Source organism: Pipistrellus hanaki (assembly GCF_964339955.1).
Source record: "Pipistrellus hanaki genome assembly, chromosome: 5".
NCBI classification, from domain to species: domain Eukaryota; kingdom Metazoa; phylum Chordata; class Mammalia; order Chiroptera; family Vespertilionidae; genus Pipistrellus; species Pipistrellus hanaki.
Window position 1 is genome coordinate 302,402 of NC_140507.1, and position 21,043 is coordinate 323,444.

General features: G+C 68.1%; 2 protein-coding genes across 2 annotated transcripts in view; one reads left to right on the forward strand and one right to left on the reverse strand.

Moving 5' to 3' along the window:
* Window positions 1–1,185: 1,185 nt before the first annotated feature.
* On the forward strand, window positions 1,186–15,673 carry GET4 (guided entry of tail-anchored proteins factor 4). The gene is made up of 9 exons (XM_084886270.1): window positions 1,186–1,480; window positions 8,440–8,518; window positions 8,633–8,714; window positions 9,006–9,155; window positions 10,610–10,748; window positions 11,867–12,007; window positions 13,303–13,378; window positions 13,602–13,674; window positions 15,018–15,673. Exons 1-9 carry the CDS (start codon window positions 1,326–1,328, stop codon window positions 15,101–15,103), a joined length of 981 nt encoding a protein of 326 aa, XP_084742396.1. The 5' UTR covers window positions 1,186–1,325; the 3' UTR covers window positions 15,104–15,673.
* A 2,014-nt stretch (window positions 15,674–17,687) lies between these two features.
* The window catches only part of ADAP1 (ArfGAP with dual PH domains 1), a 19,607-nt gene continuing 16,251 nt past the window's right edge, over window positions 17,688–21,043 (reverse strand). The window contains exons 5-9 of the mRNA XM_084883880.1: window positions 20,264–20,785; window positions 19,986–20,048; window positions 19,187–19,258; window positions 18,864–19,092; window positions 17,688–18,155 (exon numbers count right to left, since the gene is read on the reverse strand). Coding sequence (XP_084740006.1) covers window positions 18,127–18,155; window positions 18,864–19,092; window positions 19,187–19,258; window positions 19,986–20,048; window positions 20,264–20,785 — 915 coding nt within the window. The 3' untranslated portion in view covers window positions 17,688–18,126. The remainder of the gene's footprint in view (window positions 18,156–18,863; window positions 19,093–19,186; window positions 19,259–19,985; window positions 20,049–20,263; window positions 20,786–21,043) is intronic.

Genomic DNA, 21,043 nt, shown 5'->3' on the forward strand with positions numbered 1-21,043 from the left:
CGACTAGGTTTGCGTGTTCTCGCAACGTGTGTCTGTCGTAACCGCCTCGCGCTCACCCAGCTTGGCCAGCCCGTGGCGGCAGGGCATCCTGGGGTCGGGACTCTCCGGGAATAGGTCGAATTGCAGGGGCTGCGTGACGAGGAGAGAATTGGGAAAGGAGATGCATCTCGGAGGAATGCTTCTCTCCCGGTCTTTGGTTACTGACGGGCTTGGCGAGCTGCTTTCCAGACTAACCCCATCGGATTCCTTAGTCAAGCTCGGGGGGGGGGGGGGGGGGGGGGCGGGGGGGGGAGCCGCACTATGGATCGTGCTGTCTCCCACCCGGTGCGGACTGAATACCCGTGTTGCGTGTAGGGCTCTGGGCCTAGGCAACGGGCGGGCGCTGCGGGGCTGCAGGCCTGGGAGAGCAGAGCTGCAAAGGCTCCGCTCCGCCCCACCTTTAAAAAAGTTTGTTGATTTGGGGGGAGGGTGAGAAACATCCATGATGAGAATCATTGATCAGCGGCCTCCTGCACGCGCCGCCACTGGCGATGGAGCCCGCAAGGCCGGCATGTGCGGATGGAGCCCGCAAGGCCGGAATGAACCCGGACCTCGGGGCTCATCGCTCCACGCTCAGCCGCCGAGCCACAGCGCCCGGTCCACCACATTTCTATTCTGGCGACAGGTGTGCCCGCCTAACGCACACCCGCCCCCCTCCTCCCGCGCAGGCGCTCCGCTCCGCTCTGCACCCGCTCCCTCCAAACACCCGGCATGTGCTGCGCGCTCAGGCCAGTGGGGTTGCGGTGGCAGTGTGACCTCGGAGGCAGGGACGGGCGTGGGCTGACGACACGCACCATCCACAGTCGGTGGTCGTCCGGAGCAGTCGGGCGAGGGGCGAGGAGCTGGGGCGCAAGGCGGCTGCCCTCAAAGGCCCAGTCCCGGCCGATCTGAGCCTGGTCTGCACCGCCCAGTGCCCGCCCGCTGCGCCGAGTGCGGTCTTGAGACCTGCCGCCGCCACCGAAGCGGCAAAAACCCTTTCTTTTCAAGCCGTTTACACACGCCCACGACCGTTGAGCCTGCGGCTGCCCGCGGGGATTACGCGGCCGCCATTGTGACGTCAGCGCGCGTCGCAGTCACGTGATCTCCAGGGCTCCGCCTCCTCCCGCGTCACGTGCTCGCCCCGGCGGAGCCCGCGGTCACGTGGCCGCCCGTCGGCGCGCCCGCCCCCGACCGCGCGGCTCCTCGCGGCCACCGTAGAGGACGTCGGGCGGCCGCCGGGACGGAAGCCGAGAGGCGCTGCCGACCAAGCCTGCGACAGCGTCAGCCCTGCGCGGAGCGCCGGCCCGATGGCGGCGACGGCGGCGATGGCCGAGCAGGAGGGCGCCCGCAACGGCGCTCGCAACCGCGGCGGCGTCCAGCGCGTGGAGGGCAAGCTGCGCGCCAGCGTGGAGAAGGGCGAGTACTACGAGGCGCACCAGATGTACCGGACCCTCTTCTTCAGGTAGCCGCCGTCCGCCGGCCCCGCCCCCGCCGCCCATTGGCCCGCGCCGCTGCCCGTCGCCGCGGGTCCGGGCGGGCGGCGGGGCGAGGGCGAGGCCCGGGGCTCCCCCCGGCTCCCCCCTCGCTCCCCTGGCCCAGCCCCGGCCGGTCCCCACCCGAGCGCCGTTGGCGCGGAGCCCCCGCGCGAGGTCGCACGGCCCTCCGCCCTCGGAACGCAGCCATCCGCCGGTGTCGGGCCCGTGCTCGCCGCGCTGTCGGGTCGGGGCCGGGCCGCCGTGCCTGCCTCCTCTCGGGGCTGCGGCACCTGCGCTGCCCACGTGCGGCCGTGCGCCGGGCCCGGGAGCCCGGGCGGCGGGGGCGGCTCGGTGCGAGGGCCCGGGTGGGGGGTGGGGGGAGCGGAGCAGACGCCGCCTCCGCGTGGCTCAGGGCCCGGGCTGAGCGGCTGCCCCGTCACGGCGCGTGTCAGGGCGCGTGGGCCTGACCGACACACGGACTGGGTGTGCGGGCGACGCTCCCGGGACACGGGCGCTGCGGGCGGGAGACAATGGCCGCTCGGAGGCCAGCGGAGGGGGAGAGCCTTCCTCCCCGCCGCCCGGCCTGTCCTGCGGGGCGGCGGGCGGGCGGGGGAAGCTGTTTCTCCGATGCCGGCGCCGTGGGTGCCGGGCCGCGTGGAGGTCCCGCCGCCCGTTCCTGTCGCAGTAAAAGGCCGCGGGCTGTGGGCGCTGGTCGTGCGCGGGGTTTGCACCGGCGATTCCTCAGCAGACCCGGGCCTTCCCGACACCGGCGGGCGGTCCCCTCCGGAGCCGCCCGGCCGCGGTTGCCGTAGGAGGGACGAGCGGGGCCTCCCGGTGGCCAGGCCCTGGGCCCAGGGTCCATCCCCCTGGCCTGGGGTGGGGAGGTGCCCGCAGGCTCTGCCGCCCCGCCTCCACCTGGGCCGCCGCCTCTCTGCTCTGAGCCTGGCCCGTGACGCAGGCAGCGCCCTGGGAGCCGAGCCCTGGCTTCCTGGTGGTCACCTGAGGCTCCTGCCCACAGCTCCGCCCAGGCCGCCTTCTGGTTTGGAACCCCCACGGCATGTAGCTCCGGGAGCAGTCGGATTCTTATACTAATGTTTAGTGCCTTCCTGCAAGTAAACGTATCCGTTATTTAAGTTATTACATTTAAATACGGAACGTGCCAGCAGGTGAGCTGCATGCACACGCACACGCCCGGGAGCGATGCTGAGAATGCCCGTGGCCTCCAGCTTCTCTCCGGTCCACCCGCTCCGGCCCGAGGCCGGTGTGTGTTTTCTGACAGTAAATTCACTCCCCACGGTCCACATTCCTCCTTTACTGCGGGCGGTGACCACCGTGCGGATGGACCCATCTGGCTGCCCACACCCGCTGGGTGAGGCATCACGTCATGACGTCGTAACCCGCTGACACGGTGCCCCAGTGTGAGGAGCAGAGAGCAGGAAGGGGCAGCCGGCAGGTGGGCGTCCGCGGGGCTGTGTCCACAGGAGTGGGCCTGGGCGTGGCCGCTGGAGGATGAGCCTCAGTCCCACCAGGGAGGCAGCAGGGTCCCCCGGCGGGCGCGTTGGGAGTCTGTAAGTCACTCCCTTGGACAGGAAGGGACCTGTGGCCACGTCCCCCGTCACCCAGTCCAGGGCCTCCACTGGGGCCTGAATTCGGGTCTCCTGCCCCCAGCTTTCTGATTGCCTGGATGGTTGGTTGTGGCCTGTAACCTGTTTGCCTCAGACCAAAGGAAGAAGTTTTTAAAAGAAAGCCTTAAAAACGCATTCTCAGAGGAAATAATGAACAACATAAACTGATGAACAAAAACAGACCCAGAGAAAGAGAAGCAGCCATCAGACTCTCAAACCTCAGAGGGAAAGTAAGGGAGGGTGGGGTAAGGGGAAGAGATCAACCAAAGAACTTGTGTGCATGCCTGTGGGCCTAGCCAGTGGCTATGGACAACAGGGGGGCGGGGGGCATATGTAGGGAGGGGTTTGGGATGGGAATGGCGGGATAAGGACAATTATGTGAGACCATAATCAATAAAATAAAATAATTAAAAAAAAACAACGCATTCTCTGCTGCTGGTGGGTTACCTGAGCTTCCCCGCCGAGCGGCTGAGGCTGGCGGCCGAGCCTCGGTTCCGTGCGTTCTGTGAGGTGGGGGACCTCAGGGGGCGGGCGTCAGCTGAGACTTTATGTGTGTCTGTTGTCATTTGACACAGTGATGTTTTTAATTGATTTTTTTCAGAGAGGAAGGGAGAGGGAGAGAGAGACAAAGATCCATGATGAGAGAGAATCATGGATCGGCAGCCTCCCGCACGCCCCCCACTGGGGGATCAAGCCCACAACCCCAGCACACGCCCTGACAGGAATCAAACCCAGGACTCCTCCTTGCACAGGCCGGCGCTCTATCCCCAGAGCCAAACTGGCCAGGCCATAGTGATTGTTAAAATTAAATTTATTGGTGCCCTAACCGGTTTGGCTCAGTGGATTGAGTTTTGGCCTGCGGACTCAAGGGTCCCAGGTTCGATTCTGGTCAAGGGCATGTACCTTGGTTGCAGGCACATCCTCAATAGGGGGTGTGCAGGAGGCAGCTGATTGATGTTTCTTTCTCATAGCTGTTTCAAACTCTATCCCTCTTCCTTCCTCTCTGTAAGAAAAATCAATAAAATATATATTTTTTAAATTAAATTTATTGGGAACAGTGGTTACAACGAAAATCCAGGTGCACACCATTATAATGTGACGTCGGCGAGCGCTACAGCGAGCTCTCCCCCGAGGCCGGTCTCCTCCACCCAGTTCACCCAACACCCCCGTGGGCAGCAGCCCCTTCGTTCTGTGTCTGTGACTTTGTTTCCGTTTTGTTCCCTTCGCTTTTAGGTTCCACGTGTGAGTGAAACCACGTGGTGTCTGTCTTCCTGTCTGAACTAAGTCACTCAGTATAACAGCTCTGTCCCATCCAGCCATCCATGTTGTCACCGGGGTGGGATGTCACTCGTTATTTCTGAGTAATACTCCATGGTGTGGCCAAAACCGGTGTGGCTCAGTGGTTAGAGCGTCGCCTGGGGACTGAAGGATCCCGGGTTCGATTCTGGTCAAGAGCATGTACATTGGTTGCAGGCACATCCCCAGTAGAGAGTGTGCAGGAGGCAGCTGATCAATGTTTCTCTCTCATTGATGTTTCTAACTATCTCTCTTCCTCTACATAAAAAAATCAATAAAATATATTTTTTAAAAATACTCCATGGTGTGTATGCATCCCAGCTTCTTGTTAATTTCTTACTGATTTTAGAGAGAAACATGGATTGTTGTTCTAGTTACTTATGCATTATTGGTTGGCTCTGCGTGTCCTGACCAGGGATTGAACCCCAACATTGCTGTACGGAAGGCGCTCCAGCATGAGCCGCGGCCAGGCCAGCGCCCATCGCCGGCACGCGGGCTGCTTCTGGTCCTGGCGGTGCCGGTGACGCTGACGGACGTGGGTGTGAGTGTCGTTTTGAGCTGATGTTTCCGTGTTTTTGGGTAAACACCCAGCAGAGGGACTGCCCGGGTCACGTGGTCGCTGTTTGTAGTTGTTCTGCGGAAACGTCACGCTGCTCCCTGCCGCGGCTGCACAGCGGCGCCCCCAGCGTGGCCCCCAGCGTGGCAGACGCCCGTTCTCACGCCGCCCGGGCTGGTTCTGTCTGACGACAGCCTTTCCGGCAGGTGGCGCCGGCGCCGTGGGGGCGTCGGCCTTTTCCTGATCAGCCATGCTGGACGCCTTTCCCTGTGCTTCTGGATGGAGGTGTGGGCCTTCGGTCCGACGGCCAGGTTTCCCGGGAAAGCCTCCGCGGTGGGTGCTGCTGCGTGTCCCAGCCTGAGGCTGTGTCAGGCCCGTTCGGAGAAGTTGGTCGTGATGGATTGCCTTTCTCCGGATAAGACGTCCATCTTTGACTCCTGTTACCTTTCTCACCTGACGTTTGTTCTGTCTGACGTAACCTGGCGGCACCTGCTTCCCTCCGGATCCGAGAGCCGGGGTGCCAGAGTCCCCCTCGTCCGAGCCTGCAGTCTCTGGAGCTGGGGGCCTGGCTCTGGCCGGCGGCTGCTCTGAGCCTGAGCCGGAGCCGTCCGGGCCCAGTGCTGGGTGACCACGGCAGCCCGTCCGCTGTTCCTCCAGTTCTGTCGCCGTTGGGGGGGGGGGGCCTTGCTCTGACGTTAGCCCATGTCTCTCTTTCCGTGTTTGGCGCCTCCGCTCTGGGTATGTGTCTCAGATAAAGCCGTCCTTGTTCTGTCTCCATCTGCCCTGAGGCTCACACACACACACACACACACCCAGGTATTCCTGTCACCTCCATGCTGTTCTCGGAGACTGAATGGAGCGGCTGTAGTTTTTTAAACTGCGAGAGGACAATCTGAGCGGCAGGAAAAGCAATTCCTAAACGAAACGGGCTTAGGGAACAAGTCAGAGCCACGGAAGGGCCCGGGGAGCCGGGAACCAGGAAGCCGAGGGGCCTGGGGCAGGTGGGGAGGCAGGGCCGGCTCGGAGGGAACGCCAGCTGTGGCCACTTTAAAAGCCTTTGCCCTTTCCCTTTTGTGCTTAATTAGGTGCTTAGCCCCATCTACCCGTTTGAAGGTAGAGGCTAGGAGCCCCTGTCCACCTCGTCCACCTCCTCCTGCGGCTGCGGTGCCTTCTGCGGGCCCGGCTGGTGCTCCCGTGCTGAGCGCACCTCCTCCCTCCCTCCTCCGCGCCGAGCGCACCCTTCTCACCCTCCTCCCTCCTCCACACTGAGCGCAGCCCTCCTCCCCTCCCTCCTCCACACCGAGCGCACCCTCCTCACCCTCCTCCCTCCTCCTCCTCCGCACCGAGCGCAGCCTCCTCCCTCCTCCACACTGAGCGCAGCCTCCTCCCTCCTCCACACTGAGCGCAGCCTCCTCCCTCCTCCACACTGAGCGCAGCCTCCTCCCTCCCTCCTCCGCGCCGAGCACACCCTCCTCACCCTCCCTCCCTTCCTCCTCCTCCCTCCTCCCTCCTCCGCGCCGAGTGCACCCTCCTCCCTCCCCTCCCTCCTCCCTCCTCCGCGCCGAGCGCACCCTCCTCCCTCCTCCCTCCTCCCTCCTCCGCACCGAGCGCACCCTCCTCCCTCCTCCCTCCTCCCTCCTCCCTCCTCCCTCCCTCCTCCGCGCCGAGCGCACCCTCCTCCCTCCTCCCTCCTCCCTCCTCCCTCCTCCGCACCGAGTGCAACCCTCCTCCCTCCTCCCTCCTCTGCGCCGAGCGCACCTCCTCCCTCCTCCCTCCTCTGCGCCGAGCGCACCCTCCTCCCTCCTCCCTCCTCCCTCCTCCGCGCTGATTGCACCCTCCTCACCCTCCTCCCTCCTCCCTCCTCCGCGCTGAGCGCTCCCTCCTCCCTCTGCTGCTCTCGCCAGGAACCTGGGGCCTGGGTTTCCTCTGGTGACGGCCCTCCGGCCGCCGGGAGGACTCGGTTTTGTCCCTGACTTGTGAGTTTTTTACAGTGTCTTGTCACTTCCGGCTTTGAATATCTCTGGAATGTCTCCGTCTGCCTACAGGTGTCCCCACTGTCCCAGATTCTCTTTCCCCTTTGGATGATGGAGCACCCAGGTTCTCTTTCTCTTTTGGATGATGGAGCACTCCCTCTCCATGGAGTCTTGTCTGTCTGTCTGTCCGTCTGTCCGTCTGTCATCCTCCCAGGGGCTCGGCTCTGCCCCGTCGCCCTGGGCAGCTTCTCACGGGCACCTCCGCTCCATGTCTGTCTGTCCTCTCACGGTGTCTGTCCCGGGTCAGGTGCTCACAGCAGCTGGTGCTGTGCTGAGTCTCAGGGGTCTTGCCGCTTCGTGGTGGCAGCTGTGCATTCTCTGCGTGACTGGCCTGCTGTCTGGAGATGCGCTGTTTCCTGTGCTGCCGGTGGTGGACACCGGTCTTCACCGAGGCGCTGTGGGCTTATGGTTCAGCCGTGGGCGACCACAGGTGGCTGAGGCCAGTAGATGGCGCTGTACACAAGGTGTGGTTGTACCTGTGCCTCCGGGGCAGGGGGTCCCTGCGGTCATGGGAGCCGCTGCCTGGGAGCTGGGCCGCTCTGTCCTCCCGCGTCCCAGGAGTGGGGTCTCCTGCCTTTGGGGGCTTCTCTTCGTCGTCTGGTTTCTGAGATGTTGGGCCCAGTGGTCTCATGAGGAACCGGGACGGGCTCATGTGCTGTCCGGTGGGGTGGACGCTGTGGCCCTGGGGTCCATCAGGTGGAGCTGTGGCTGTGGGTGCTGTGTGTGTGTGTGTGTGTGTGTGTGTGTGATGAGGGCACACCTCTGTCAGCAGTGCTGAGGCAGAGGCAGAGACGGGCCGTGGAGTCCCCCGCCGAGCGGCCGGCCGGCTGCTGGAGGAGGGGTGTGCTGTGGGCCTGATACAGACAGACCGTCTCTGTGGGGACGGGGACAGCCCGCCATCGCCCCGGGGGAGGGAGCCGCGGCCTGGCCTCTGCCCCGGGGTGTGCCCGCGGGTGGGCTCCTGGCCGTGCTCTCCCGTGGCCCCCGAGGCCCCCGCGCCACCCCCACAGCTCCTGCCCACCGCTTCCCGCGCTTCCCAGGCTGCGCTGCTCTCTGGGCGCCGTGCGGTCGGCCCGTCCAGCCGCTGCCTCCAGGCCCTGCCCTTTGACCCCGCGTTCGGAGGGGGCGCCCCCGCAGGGCCAGGGTGGCGGTGCCTCATGGAAGGAAGCGCAGCCGGAGGGCGTGGTCCCCTCCTGGGCCGCCCTGGCCTTGGCTTCTGCCCTGACGAGTGGGGGACCACCAGCCTCTGTGGTCCCTCCGACCCCCCGGCCTGAGTCCCTGCTGACGTCGCCCCAGTCCCGAGGCCGCAGGCCTGCCTGCTGTCCCCGTCGCTGACCGCGGGGCTCCGTGCGGCCCAGGGCAGGGCGCCAGGCCCCGGGTGGTGGGCCCTCAGGACCCCGCTCCGCCATCGACCCCTCCTGGCTCTGCTCCTGCAGGTACATGTCGCAGAGCAAGCACACCGAGGCCCGCGAGCTCATGTGCTCAGGGGCGCTGCTCTTCTTCAGCCACGGCCAGGTGAGCGCCACGGGTCTCCCCCGGGCGGGGCGGGGCGCCCGGGCTGTGGCTGTCTTCTCGACACAGAGCTTTCTCTCTGACCACCTGGTTCTTGTCCATCTCCACGTTTTGTAGCAAAACAGCGCTGCGGATTTGTCCATGCTGGTCTTGGAGTCGCTGGAGAAGGCGGAGGTGGAGGTGGCCGACGAGCTGCTGGGTGAGGCTCCTTTCACCGTGTGCATTCTGGGCCGAGTCTCACACGCACCCCACACGCACCCCACACGGAGGCGGCCCGGCCGGGGGTTCCCGCAGCGGCCTCTGCCCCCAGCTGTGCTCCACCCGCCGGGCAGGCTCCTCTGGGCAGGGGAGGGCGCTCTGGGCCGCAGTGGGCCCAGCCGGGGGAGAAAGGGGGGTCCCAGCAGGGAAGTGGAGGTGGTGTCTGAACTCGGGGCGCTGTAGGAAGCTGAGTCCGGTGCCCCCCTGAACAGGGCTCTCTCTCTGTTCTCAGAAAATCTGGCTAAACTGTTTAGTCTGATGGACCCCAACTCTCCGGAGCGCGTGGCCTTCGTGTCCAGGGCCCTGAAGTGGTCCAGCGGGGGCTCCGGGCGGCTGGGCCACCCCCGGCTGCACCAGCTGCTGGCCCTCACCCTGTGGCGAGGTAGGTCTGGGCACCTGGCTGGGAAGGGGCCTCTGGTTGTCGCTGAGCTCCGCCATGGCCAGCGAGGACCGGCTCCCTGTCGCTGAGCTGAGCCGCCCACACGGGCCGCCACCTCGGCTATCGCCTCGCGGACCGCCCCGGCTGAGGCTGGGCTATCGCCCGGCGGGGCCCCCCGGCTGAGGCTGGGGCGGGGGCTATCCCCCGGCGGGGCCGCCCCGGCTGAGGCTGGGCTATCGCCCGGCGGGGCCCCCCGGCTGAGGCGGGGCTGTCGCCCGGCGGGGCCCCTCGGCTGAGGCTGGGGCGGGGGCTATCCCCCGGCGGGGCCGCCCCGGCTGAGGCTGAGGCGGGGGCTGGCCCTGCCGGGCCCTGCAGAGCCGCCTCCACCACGGCCTCCGTGGGGACGCTCCTGCCGCACGGGCTGCTCTCACTGCCCGCCTCTGCTCAGCGTCCAGTCGTGTCCTGGCTCCGTCTGCTCGGCGCAGGGAGAGGCGGCGGAACGCACCCCTCAGTGCGGCTCCTCACGGTCCAAGGGCCGCGCCCGCCTGGTGAGGCGTGTGCGTCAGTGCCTCCCGCCTCACGCCCTCACGCCCTCACGCCCCGGCTGTACGTGGGGGCGTGTGGGCTCCTGTCCTCACGGCCGCCCGGAGCCGGTGCGGGGGCAGCCTGGGCGGTGAAGCCGGGCCCTCCAGGTCCAGGCCGAGGCGGCGGCTCTGCCCTCCAGCAGCTGCCCGGAGCCGGCCTGCGGGCGAGTGTGCGATGGACAGCGGCGGCCGGAACGCAGAGAGGCAGCCACGGGGCCCCTCCCCCCGCCTCACGTCCTGTGAGCGCCTTTGCCTGCCCCCGGGCCAGTCCTGTCCCTGGGCCTCGGCCTGATGTCCGCCCCCGGTCCTCAGCCTGTCTGTCTCCACCCACAAGCCTCTGCCCGGAGCCCTGTCCGGTCTCGCTGCCGCAGTGCCAGGATCCCTCCCGGCGGCCCAGTCCTGCCTTCTCGGGGAAGCGGGCCGTGTGCAGGGTCCGGTGGAGCCACTCAGTCAGACCTGTGCTGCCAGCGGCATTTACTTGTCACCGGCTCCTGCCTGGGTCTGTGGGGCTGCCCCTGCCCCCGCCCCTGTGGCTGCAAAGTAGCGGGCACGGTGCGGCCTCAGCCCGGACGGAGAGTTGCGGGCATGTGTGTATCGTAGTAACGGCTTGAAACCAGGACACAGGCCTCGTGTGCCCTGCCTGGGGCTCAGAGTCCCGCGGGGCCCTCCCGCAGGCCCCACGGCTGACGCAGGGCTGGGCGGAGGGTCCCGGCAGAGCCTGGCTGACAGCACGTGGCCGTCGCTGCACAGGCCGGGCCAGGACCCGGGGTGGAGCCCCCTGCTGGCGGGAGGGGGCGCAGGGACCCCTGACTCGCGCGAGGATGCTCGGGCTGCCCTCCGCTGGGCCCCGCAGTGACAGCGCTCCCTTTGCAGAGCAGAACTACTGCGAGTCCCGCTACCACTTCCTGCACTCGGCCGACGGGGAGGGCTGCGCCAACATGCTGGTGGAGTACTCCACGTCCCGCGGCTTCCACAGCGAGGTGGACATGTTCGTGGCCCAGGCTGTCCTGCAGTAGGTGTCCCGCAGCCTCAGCCCTGCCCCCACGGCCCCGCACAGAGGGGGGTGCCCCCGGAATCATGTGACATCCCACTGGGCCCGCACAGACCCCGCCCCTCCCAGCGCTCAGGAGCGTTGCGGCCGGGCTTCTGTGACATTTCAGCTGAGCAGTGAGAGGAGGAGGTTTGTGTGTTTTATACCGACACTGGAAGCCCAGCGCACAAAATCGCACGGCCCCGCCCACCCACGTGCGCCCGGCTCTGCTCACGGCCCGCCCACCGTGCCCTCTTTGGTCACCGTAGGGCATTGGGTTTTTAGGATCCAGGAGGTTCTTACGTTCCCGCTGGCTTTTGTTTGGTTCTGTCTTGCCCCTCCCCCATTATCTGTGCCTTTGACAAGTGGTGTCAGGAGGATGGGGATGAGCAGTCTAAGCCTCGTGTGCGTGTGAGCTGCGTTCAGAGGGTTTCTCAGAGGCTGTGCGGCCTCTCGGACGCGTCTGCGTCAGCATTTCCCTCTGAGGACACTCCGCCAGGCCCTCCCTGGTTTCTTTCCTTCCGTTTACCGTGGAAGAGTGGGCCTCACCACGGGGGACAGAGGTGCGGGGTCCCCTCGGCCACACGGGGCAGGCACCCCTCGGCAGGGCCGCCGGCTGCAGGCGCTCTGCCTTGTCCCAGCCTGAGCCCGCCCCTCCTGACGGGAGCATTTCCCGTGGGACACGTGGACTTCCTCCCACAGACACCCTGCCGTGGGGCCGGGCGCCGGGCGGTGCCGTGCGACTGCAGGTCCTGCTCGCACGTCAGGCCCCCCTCCGCTCACTGCCCGGCTGGCGGTTCAGCAGACACCTGGGGGGTGGGCCTGGCTCTGCAGAGAGGGTCTGAGCCCCTTCTCGGGAGCCCCCTTTGTGCCTAAAAACGTGACCCCGGCCGGCCCGCCCTCCGCGGAGATGTCCTCCCTGGACCGCAGGCCGGTGCCCAGTGCCGCAGGTGTGCGGACAGACTCATCCCACCCCGTCCTCAACGTGTGTCCCCGCCGTCAGCGGAGGCGGGAAGCCCGCTGGCTCCCGCAGGGCCGGCGGGCGGGAGTGCGTGTCCCCCACGTGGCCTGTCCCCGCGTGACGGCGTGTGCTCGCCCAGGTTCCTCTGCCTGAAGAACAAGAGCAGCGCGTCCGTGGTGTTCACGACGTACACGCAGAAGCACCCGTCCATCGAGGACGGCCCTCCCTTCATGCAGCCGCTGCTCAACTTCATCTGGTTCCTGCTGCTGGCCCTGGACGGGTGAGGGGCGTGTGCGTGTGCGTGTCTCTGTGTGAGTGTGGGGGTGGGGGTGAGTGAAGATGTGTGTGGGGAGTATGCATGGATGTGTGAGCGTGTGCAGGAGTATGGGTGTGTGTAGGAGTGGGGTGTACATAGATGTGTGAGCGTGTGCAGGAGTATGGGTGTGTGTAGGAGTGGGGTGTACATAGATGTGTGAGCATCTGCAGGAGTATGTGGGTGTGTAGGTATGTGAGTGCATAGATGTGAGCATGTGCGGGAGTATGGGTGTGTGTAGGAGTGGGGTGTACATAGATGTGTGAGCGTGTGCAGGGGTCTGTGGGTGTGTAGGTATGTGAGTGCATAGATGTGAGTGTGTGCAGGAGTATGGGTGTGTGTAGGAGTGGGGTGTACATAGATGTGTGAGCGTGTGCAGGGGTCTGTGGGTGTGTAGGTATGTGTGAGTCATAGATGTGAGCGTGTGCGGGAGTATGGGTGTGTGTAGGAGTGGGGTGTACATAGATGTGTGAGCGTGTGCAGGGGTCTGTGGGTGTGTAGGTATGTGAGTGCATAGATGTGAGCGTGTGCGGGAGTATGGGTGTGTATAGGAGTGGGGTGTACATAGATGTGTGAGCGTGTGCAGGGGTCTGTGGGTGTGTAGGTACGTAAGTGCATAGATGTGAGTGTGTGCGGGAGTATGGGTGTGTGTAGGAGTGGGGTGTACATAGATGTGTGAGCATGTGCAGGGGTCTGTGGGTGTGTAGGTATGTGAGTGCATAGATGTGAGTGTGTGCGGGAGTATGGGTGTGTGTAGGAGTGGGGTGTACATGGATGTGTGAGCGTGTACAGGGGTCTGGGTGTGTAGGTATGTAAGTGCATAGATGTGAGCTGGAGTATGGGTGTGTGTAGGAGTGGGGTGTACATGGATGTGTGAGCGTGTGCAGGGGTCTGTGGGTGTGTAGGTATGTGAGTGCATAGATGTGAGCTGGAGTATGGGTGTGTGTAGGAGTGGGGTGTACATGGATGTGTGAGCGTGTGCAGGGGTCTGTGGGTGTGTAGGTATGTGTGAGTCATAGATGTGGGTGAGTGCGGGAGTATGGGCACATGTAGGTATGGGGTACATAGATGTGTGAGCGTGTGCAGGGGTCGGTGTGTGTGTGTGTGTGGGAGCGAAGGTGTGTGTGCGAATGGAGGGTGTGGGTGTAGGGCTGTGAGTGGGTGTTGGCGTCTGCGTGGGGTGTGGGGGCGCATTTCTGTCCCCCACCCACCCCTCCCCCGTGTCCGGAGACCACAGAGCTGTCCCTGCTGTCTCGTTTCAGAGGCAAACTGACTGTGTTCACGGTGCTGTGTGAGCAGTACCAGCCGTCCCTCCGGCGCGACCCCATGTACAACGAGGTGAGGCCGCGGGCCTTGGGCTCGGCGGAGGGGCCCCCGTGGAGGGCGGGCCACGGCGCGTCCCTCACGCGTGTGCGGGTGGGGCCACGGCGCGTCCCTCACGCGTGTGCGGGTGGGGCCGCGGCCTGTCCCTCACGCGTGTGCGGGTGGGGCCGCGGCCTGTCCCTCACGCGTGTGCGGGTGGGGCCGTGGCCTGTCCCTCACGTGTGTCTCGCCCTGTCAGTACCTCGACAGGATAGGACAGCTCTTCTTCGGGGTGCCGCCCAAGCAGACGTCTTCCTACGGAGGCTTGCTAGGTAAGGCCCGCGGGGCAGGGCCGTGGAGGGGGCCACAGAGGGCCGGCTGCCCCCTGTTCCTGCCCCCCTAGGAGGCAGGTCTCTTCTCAGCTGTGTGTGGTGGTGATGGGCACATGACCTGACTGCCGTTCTCACCGCCTCCGAGTGCCGTTCAAGGCCCGTGAGGACATTCACGTCTAGCCCCTGCGCCCGCTCCCCCTGCGCCCGCTCCCCCTGCACCCGCTCCCCCTCTGCCCGCTCCCCCTGCGCCCGCTCCCCCTGCGCCCGCTCCCCCTCCGCCTGCTCCCCCTCCGCCTGCTCCGCCCCAGCCCCTGCGCCCGCTCCCCCTGTGCCTGCCCCGCCCCAGCCCCTGCACCCGCTCCCCCTCCGCCCGCTCCCCCTGCGCCCGCTCCCCCTGTGCCCGCTCCCCCTCCGCCCGCTCCCCCTGCGCCCGCTCCCCCTGCGCCTGCTCCCCCTCCGCCTGCCTCGCCCCAATCCCTGCGCCCGCTCCCCCTGCGCCCTCTCCCCCTGCGCCTGCCCTGGCCCAGCCCCTGCGCCTGCTCCCCCTGCGCCTGCTCCCCCTGTGCCTGCCCCGCCCCAGCCCCTGCACCCGCTCCCCCTCCGCCCTCTCCCCCTGCACCCACTCCCCCTGCGCCCGCTCCCCCTGCACCTGCCGCGCCCCAGCCCCTGCGCCCACTCCCCCTGCGCCTGCCCCGCCCCAGCCCCTGCGCCCGCTCCCCCTCCGCCCTCTCCCCCTGCACCCACTCCCCCTGCGCCCGCTCCCCCTGCACCTGCCCCGCCCCAGCCCCTGCGCCCGCTCCCCCTGCGCCCGCTCCCCCTGCACCTGCCCCGCCCCAGCCCCTGCGCCCGCTCCCCCTGCGCCTGCCCCGCCCCAGCCCTGCGCCCGCTCCCCCTGCGCCCGCTCCGGCACCGCGCTCAGGCGCTCGCTCAGCGTGTCCTGTCGGTGAGGTGCCGGTGGCAGCGCCCTTTCAGGCTAACAGTCCGTGGGCGTCACATGCATGTGTTTCTTGCGGGACATGGGCCGGCTCCCGCCATTGGCTCCGTGAACATGGGTGTGCCGTGTCTGAGGCCTCCTGTGCGTGGGTGCAGGCCCTGCCGGGAGCTGCCGGGCCCACGTTGGCTCCGTGTCAGTGGCAGCTGCTGCCCCACAGCGTTCCCCCAGTGCGGGTGGGAGCCCGGGTGTGAGGGCCTCGTGGTGGCCGACCCGCACGTCCCTTTTCACGGGCTCCGTGGCCATCCGTGTGTCCGCGCAGCCACGTGACCTTTTAGGGTTGGGGGGTTGTCAGGAGGGCGTGGGAGGCAGGGGTCAGGGGGTGGGGCCTCAGACGAGCATTTGCTTCCAGGCAATCTTCTGAGCAGCCTCATGGGCTCCTCGGAGCAGGAGGGCGAGGACAGCCAGGACGACAGCAGCCCCATCGAGCTCGACTGACGCCCGCCTGCACGGAGAGGCGCCTGTCTGGCGGCGGGTTCGAGGGCCTGGCCGCGCTCCCAGGCCGCTGTGGTGGTGTGGCCGCCGGCGTGCCCTGGCTGAGGGCGCGGGCTGCGCGTGGCCTCGGGTGACCCACAATAAAGCACAGGCTTGCGCGCCAACCTCTCCGTCCTTTGTTGGGGTTCACTCTGGGTGCCGCAGGTCACAGGCCCGGGTCGGGGGGTGCCACCGGCCGCCACGTGGATGCCTGTGCCAAATCCTGAGCCGTGCCCGCACGACGGCATCGCAGACGGAGCTGCCGGATGCCGCCCGGAACGCACTATTTATTTCCTGGTGACGACTCTCCCCGCAGCCTCTGTCCAACCAGGTGCCCGACCCCGAGCAGCGCCCTCGCGCCACCAGAGACCCGGTGACGCCGGGACATTTATTTTTTCACGATTAAAGTCAGAGTTGTAGATTATTACACAGCGATCATGCATGAAGGAGCGGACCAGACCCTTCTATTGGCTGTAAAATGGAACTTAAAGGGGTGTGTTCATCGTTGAATTTAAGTAAATTCTTTCTACTGGGCTTGCTGTGCTGTCCTTCCTGGGCTGGGCGGGCGGGCTGCTGGGGCCGGGCGGAGGGAGGCAGCTCTGGCCGTGGGAACCTCTGAGCTCGGAGGTTCAGTCACAGCTTCGTGAGCGGCTGGGGAGTCGTTGGTGCTGGTGGGCCCTGAGGTTGGAGCCCCTCCCAGCTGCACAAGGGTTGGGGGGGGGGGTGCATGATCAGAACTCACTGGTCTCGCCAGGTTTGAAACCATGAACTGCACCCAATGGGGTAGGTTTGGGACAGAGCAGAATGCAAGTCTGCGACTGCTCAGGGCTGATGCCGGACCCACAGCGCGCTGGGCAGCTGTGCACAACAGGCCACGCACCCCTTGGGGTCTGCTCGCCTCTCCCTCCTCGGCCCCAGGGCTCACAGCTGTCTGTCCTGACCACGTGGCCTGGGCCGGCAGCGCCGGGGGCAGGGAAGGGGGCTGGGACGGTGCCGTCACCGGGGAGCACAGGTGTGCCCGTGTCCACCAGAGGCCCAGCCGGCGGCTCCGTCAGCACGGGGCTGAGGCCAGGACGGCTGTTTGCACGGGGCCTGCATTTGACCCCTCTGCCCACCACTGGGATGGCCCCGCCCACCAGCCCTGTGGGCAGGTCTCCGCCCTCCCCCAGGCCGAGCGCTGCCCTCCGACTCCTCGTCAGGTTGTTGGTCTCCTGGGGCGCACACACGCTCACAGTCACGCTCACAGACACGCTCACGCTCACAGACACGCTCACGCTCACAGACACGTGCCTCTGGCTTAAGGGCGGGTCTGGGTTGGTTGGAGGGGGCGGTTGCAGCTGGCCCTGCCTGGTGGGGCCTCAGGGTCTCCCTCAAACCAGACGGGTGACCTGCCGCTGGCTGCAGTCCGGACCCAGTGGGTGAGGTGGACGGCGGGGCTGCGGGAGGGGGGGGGGGGGGCGGGGCTGCGGGAGGGGGGGTGGGCGGGGCTGCGGGAGGGGGGTGGGCGGGGCTGCGGGAGGGGGGTGGGCGGGGCTGCGGGAGGGGGGTGGGCGGGGCTGCGGGAGGGGGGGTGGGCGGGGCTGCGGGAGGGGTGGGCGGGGCTGCGGGAGGGGTGGGCGGGGCTGCGGGGAGGGGGGGTGGGCGGGGCTGCGGGAGGGGGGGTGGGCGGGGCTGCGGGAGGGGGGTGGGCGGGGCCGCGGCCGGTTCTAAGGAAGGACCCACGACTGCCCCTCGGTGGGGCTCCTCGGGCAGGAAGTGTTGGCTCCCCACCGGCCACCCTGAGGACCTGCCCCGGCCAAGCTGAGCGGCGACAGGCCGACGAGGGCCCCTCTGCAGCACCCCCGGCTGGGCTCGAGCTGGTCCGAGCTGGCCAGCAGGAGTGGGCTCAGGGACGGAGGAGGGCAGCCCCTGGAGCCCCCACCTGCACCTGGGTGACTCCACGTCCTGGGCACGTCGTCCCCTTCCTGCTGTGGGCAGGTCCTGGGCTCGGCCCACACAGCCTCCAGCACGCGATCAAGCCACAGCACGGCCCACTTTATTCCAGGCTGTGACGGGCTGGGAGGGGAGCAGACACCCCCTCTGAGGAGCTCCCCCTGCCTGGGCTCCCTGGGGGCCATGGTGTGGCTGGACAGGACGAGGGCGGGGACTGGAGGCAGGCAAGGTGTCTGGAAGGTGACTCTCCGCCTCACCCAGGCACTGGGCCTCCTGGGAAACGGGGCCCCCTGCCACGCCCTCCTCCCACACCTGTCCTCACAGACACCCTCCACGGTGGGGAGCCAGGGCACCTGGGACGTCTGAGGCTGTGACTGCTCCACAGCAGCTCGCTGGGGCCCGGGGAGCTCTCAGGCCTGCTTCCTCCAAGGGGTCAGAGCAAGGTCAGGCCTGGGAGTGGGGGTCCCTGGGCAGCGCTGAGCCCTGAACTGAGCCTGTGAGGTGCCCCAGGGGCTGGGCGCTCTGTGGGGCCTCTGACCCCAGGACCCATGGCTTGAGGGCCAGGTCTGCGTCCCCCCCTCCAGACCCAGACCCAGACCCAACGACTCGCACAGCAGAGGCTCAATAAATACTTGTTGGGGGGGGGGGGAGATGGTGGAGAGGGGAAGGGAGAGGGGAGGGGCGGGGGAGGGGCTGCACAGGGGCCTGCAGGCCACCCTCTGCCCCACAGCCCAGCCTCCTGGTCGGTGGGTCCTGCTCAGGGGGGAGGGGGTGGCAGGGGAGGGACGGGTGGTCAGTGGGCCGGGGCGGGCAGGGAGGGGACAGCAGCATGATGGGGTCAGAGGTCACACAGGTTGGCCCACGATGAGGTTTTGAGAAACAGGTCCCGGTGGTGAGGGCTCAGGGCCCCGCGGAGCCCAGACAGCCCCGGGCCTGATCGTGAGCCTGAGCCCGGCGGCCGTCCTCGGCTGGAGGCCGATTCCAGGTCCACAGCCCCCGGTCCGCAGCCCCTCGTCAGCAGCCCCGGGCCTGCCCGGCGAGTCCAGGCCAGCGCTCTAGGGCTTGTGTTTGAAGTGAGCTTCCACTGGAAGGGAAGGCGCGGGGCTTGGTCACAGCCGTGCAGGCTGTCAATGCCCCCTGCCCCCGCCAGCCCGGCCCCGTGCCCTGCCCGGCCCGGCCCAGCCCGGCCCCCCCCTCCGCCAGCTCTGCCGCGCCTGGTCCCACCACCCCAGCCCCGCCCGGCTCCCCCCACCCTGGCCGGCCCGGCCCAGCCCGCCCCGCCCTCACCGGCCCCCGCCCGCCCTCACCGGCCCCGCCCAGCCCCCCCCCCCCGCCAGCCCGGGGGCCCCCTCCCCCCCCCCGCCCTCACTGGCCCCGCCCGCCCTCACCGGCCCCGCCCAGCCCCCTCCCCCGCCAGCCCGGGGCTCCCTCCCCCCTCCCCCCCCCTCACCGGCCCCGCCCAGCCCCCCCCGCCAGCCCGGGGCCCCCTCCCCCCCTCCCCCCCCCTCACCGGCCCCGCCCGCCCGCCCTCACCGGCCCCGCCCAGCCCCCCCCCGCCAGCCCGGGGCCCCCTCCCCCCTCCCCCCCTCACCGGCCCCGCCCAGCCCCCCCCCCGCCAGCCCGGGGGCCCCCTCCCCCCCCGCCCTCACTGGCCCCGCCCGCCCGCCCTCACCGGCCCCGCCCAGCCCCCCCCCGCCAGCCCGGGGGCCCCCTCCCCCCCCCCCCCCGCCCTCACCGGCCGCCGCCCCGCCTCACCGGCCCCGCCCGCCCCGCCCTCACCGGCCCGCCCTCCCGGCGTACTCCTGCGGCAGCATGGGCCTGTCCACCACCTTCCGGAAGGCCTCCACCCACGCCCGCTGCTCCGGCTCCGTCTCGCAGGCCAGCAGGAACCGGCGCTCGGGCGTGACGATGGTGATGCCGTGGGGCCAGTGGTGGCCCTGGGCGGACGGCGGGAGCCCGTCCAGCACCGTGTAGCCGCACTCCCTGCTGCCGATGAAGACCTCCCCCCGGGCGAAGGCGTCCTGCGGGGGCACAGGCTGACCGGCGGCCCGAGCCTGCCCTCCCCGCCCCGCGCCGCCCCGGGAGCGGGAGGCGCCCGCCCGGGGCCCGGCCTACCAGCGGGTCCTTGAAGTACATGAGCCTCCGGTCGTCCATGGTGAACCAGCGCCGGCGGAAGCCCTCCGTCTGCTGCGGGCAGAGCGGCGGGTCCTGACGTGGCCTCACCTCGCCCCCCGCCCCCGCCCCCGCCCCCCGCCCACAGTCCACACCGGGCGTGGGGCCTCCTGCTCCTGTGGGCACTGCCAGGCCGGGCGCCCGGCTGGCCTCCGCCCCGTGCCTCGCCCTCCCTGTGGCCCAGGCGGGTCTGGGCTGGGAGCCACCTGGGGCCTGGGTGGGGCCTGACCTGAGGTCCTCGCCCCGGTCGTGGGTCAGGGCGCCCCTGCTCTTACAAAACATTTGTGGGGCCCGGGCCATCCACACCCAGACCAGACCACCCCCTAGGAATGCACAGGCAGCTGAAGCCTCTACCTCAACCCCAGCCCCGCCCCCCAGACTGAGGCCTCCACCTCCACCTCCAGCCCAACCCCCCCACCCCACTAAGGCCTCCACCTCCACCGCAACGCCCCCGGGCCCCCCCAGACTGACGGCTTCCACCTCCATGATCCCTGCCCCCCGAGACTGCGGCCTCCACCTCCACCCCCCCCCCCGCCCCCCACTCGAGACTGAGGCCTCCACCTCCACTCCCGGCCCCCTGAGATTAAGGCCTCCACCTCCACCCCAACCCCCCCCACCCCCGAGACTGAGGCCTCCACCTCCACCCCAACCCCACCCCCCCTCCCCCCACAACTGCCGCTTCCCGGTCCATGACCCCCCCCGCCCCCGCTCCCCCCAGGACTGAGGCCGCTCACGGGCGCACCTTGGGCCCCGTCTTCTCCATGTAGCCCTCCTTCAGGTAGTTCCTCGTCAGCTTCGGCACCAGCTGGGGGAAGGTGCTGCTGTCCGGCTGTCCCCCCTCCCCACCCCTCCCCCCGCGGCCTGGGGCAGAGCCTCGGGATAAAGGAGGGCGGCTGAGGCCACTTCGGGGGCCCCAGAGGTCGGGGCACCGGTGGGGGGGTCACAGGGCGGGTGGGCCTCTGGGTCCGGTGGGCCTTGGCCAGCCCCGCCCCCGCCCAGGCCTCGGCAGCCCCCACTCACGTCGGCGTCGCTGGCGCCCGGGAAGGCCACCTGCAGGTAGTGGAAGCGGGCGGCCCGCAGCGCGTTGAACCAGTCGGCCATCTCCTGGGGGCGGAGCGGGCGGCTGCAGCTCTGAGGCCCCGCGGCGCCCCAGAGCCCGCCCTCCCCCGCGCCGGCCCGGGCAGGGGTCAGGGTTCGATGCCGGTCAGGGCGCCTGTCCGGTGTCGGTTTGGCCCCCAATGTGGGGCATGTAGGAGGCAGCCGCCCCTGATTCTCATCACTGATGCTTCTCTCTCCCTTCCTCTCTGACATCAACAAAACCTCATTTTTAAATGTAAAGAAAGCCCGCCCCCCGCAGGCCCTTCTGGACTCACTGAGATTGGGGTGCTGGAGGGATCCCCGAAAGTTCACACCGGGCCACGACCCCCGCCTGTCCACTGCACCTCCATGAGGCCTGGCTCTCGGGGCTCCGGGTGAAGCCGGTTTGCCCACGGGCCTGGGCCAGGCTCCTGGGGACAACCTGTTCACCGTGAGGGGCGCCCTCTAGAGGCCTGAACCCAGGAGCCGGGGAAGAGCAGCCGGGAGGCCACGTGAGGCTCCAAGACAGGGGTCTTCAAACTACGGCCCGCGGGCCACATGCGGCCCGCAGAGGAGTCTGATCCGGCCCGCCAGGTTTTTTGGGCAGTGAGCGCAGCCGAGGTGTTACAGTAGGAATTAGTAGTTCATATAGTCCGGCCCTCCAGCTCTCTGAGGGACCGTGATCTGGCCCCCACTTTAAAAAGTTTGAGGACCCCTGCTCCA

Bases quoted from the DNA above. Each gene is read 5' to 3' on its own strand.
- GET4 (XM_084886270.1), top strand. From the start codon at position 1,326: ATGGCGGCGACGGCGGCGATGGCCGAGCAGGAGGGCGCCCGCAACGGC. The intron at 8,519-8,632 runs GTGAGCGCCACG...CACGTTTTGTAG, and splicing joins TCTTCTTCAGCCACGGCCAG to CAAAACAGCGCTGCGGATTT. The intron at 10,749-11,866 runs GTAGGTGTCCCG...GTGCTCGCCCAG, and splicing joins GTGGCCCAGGCTGTCCTGCA to GTTCCTCTGCCTGAAGAACA.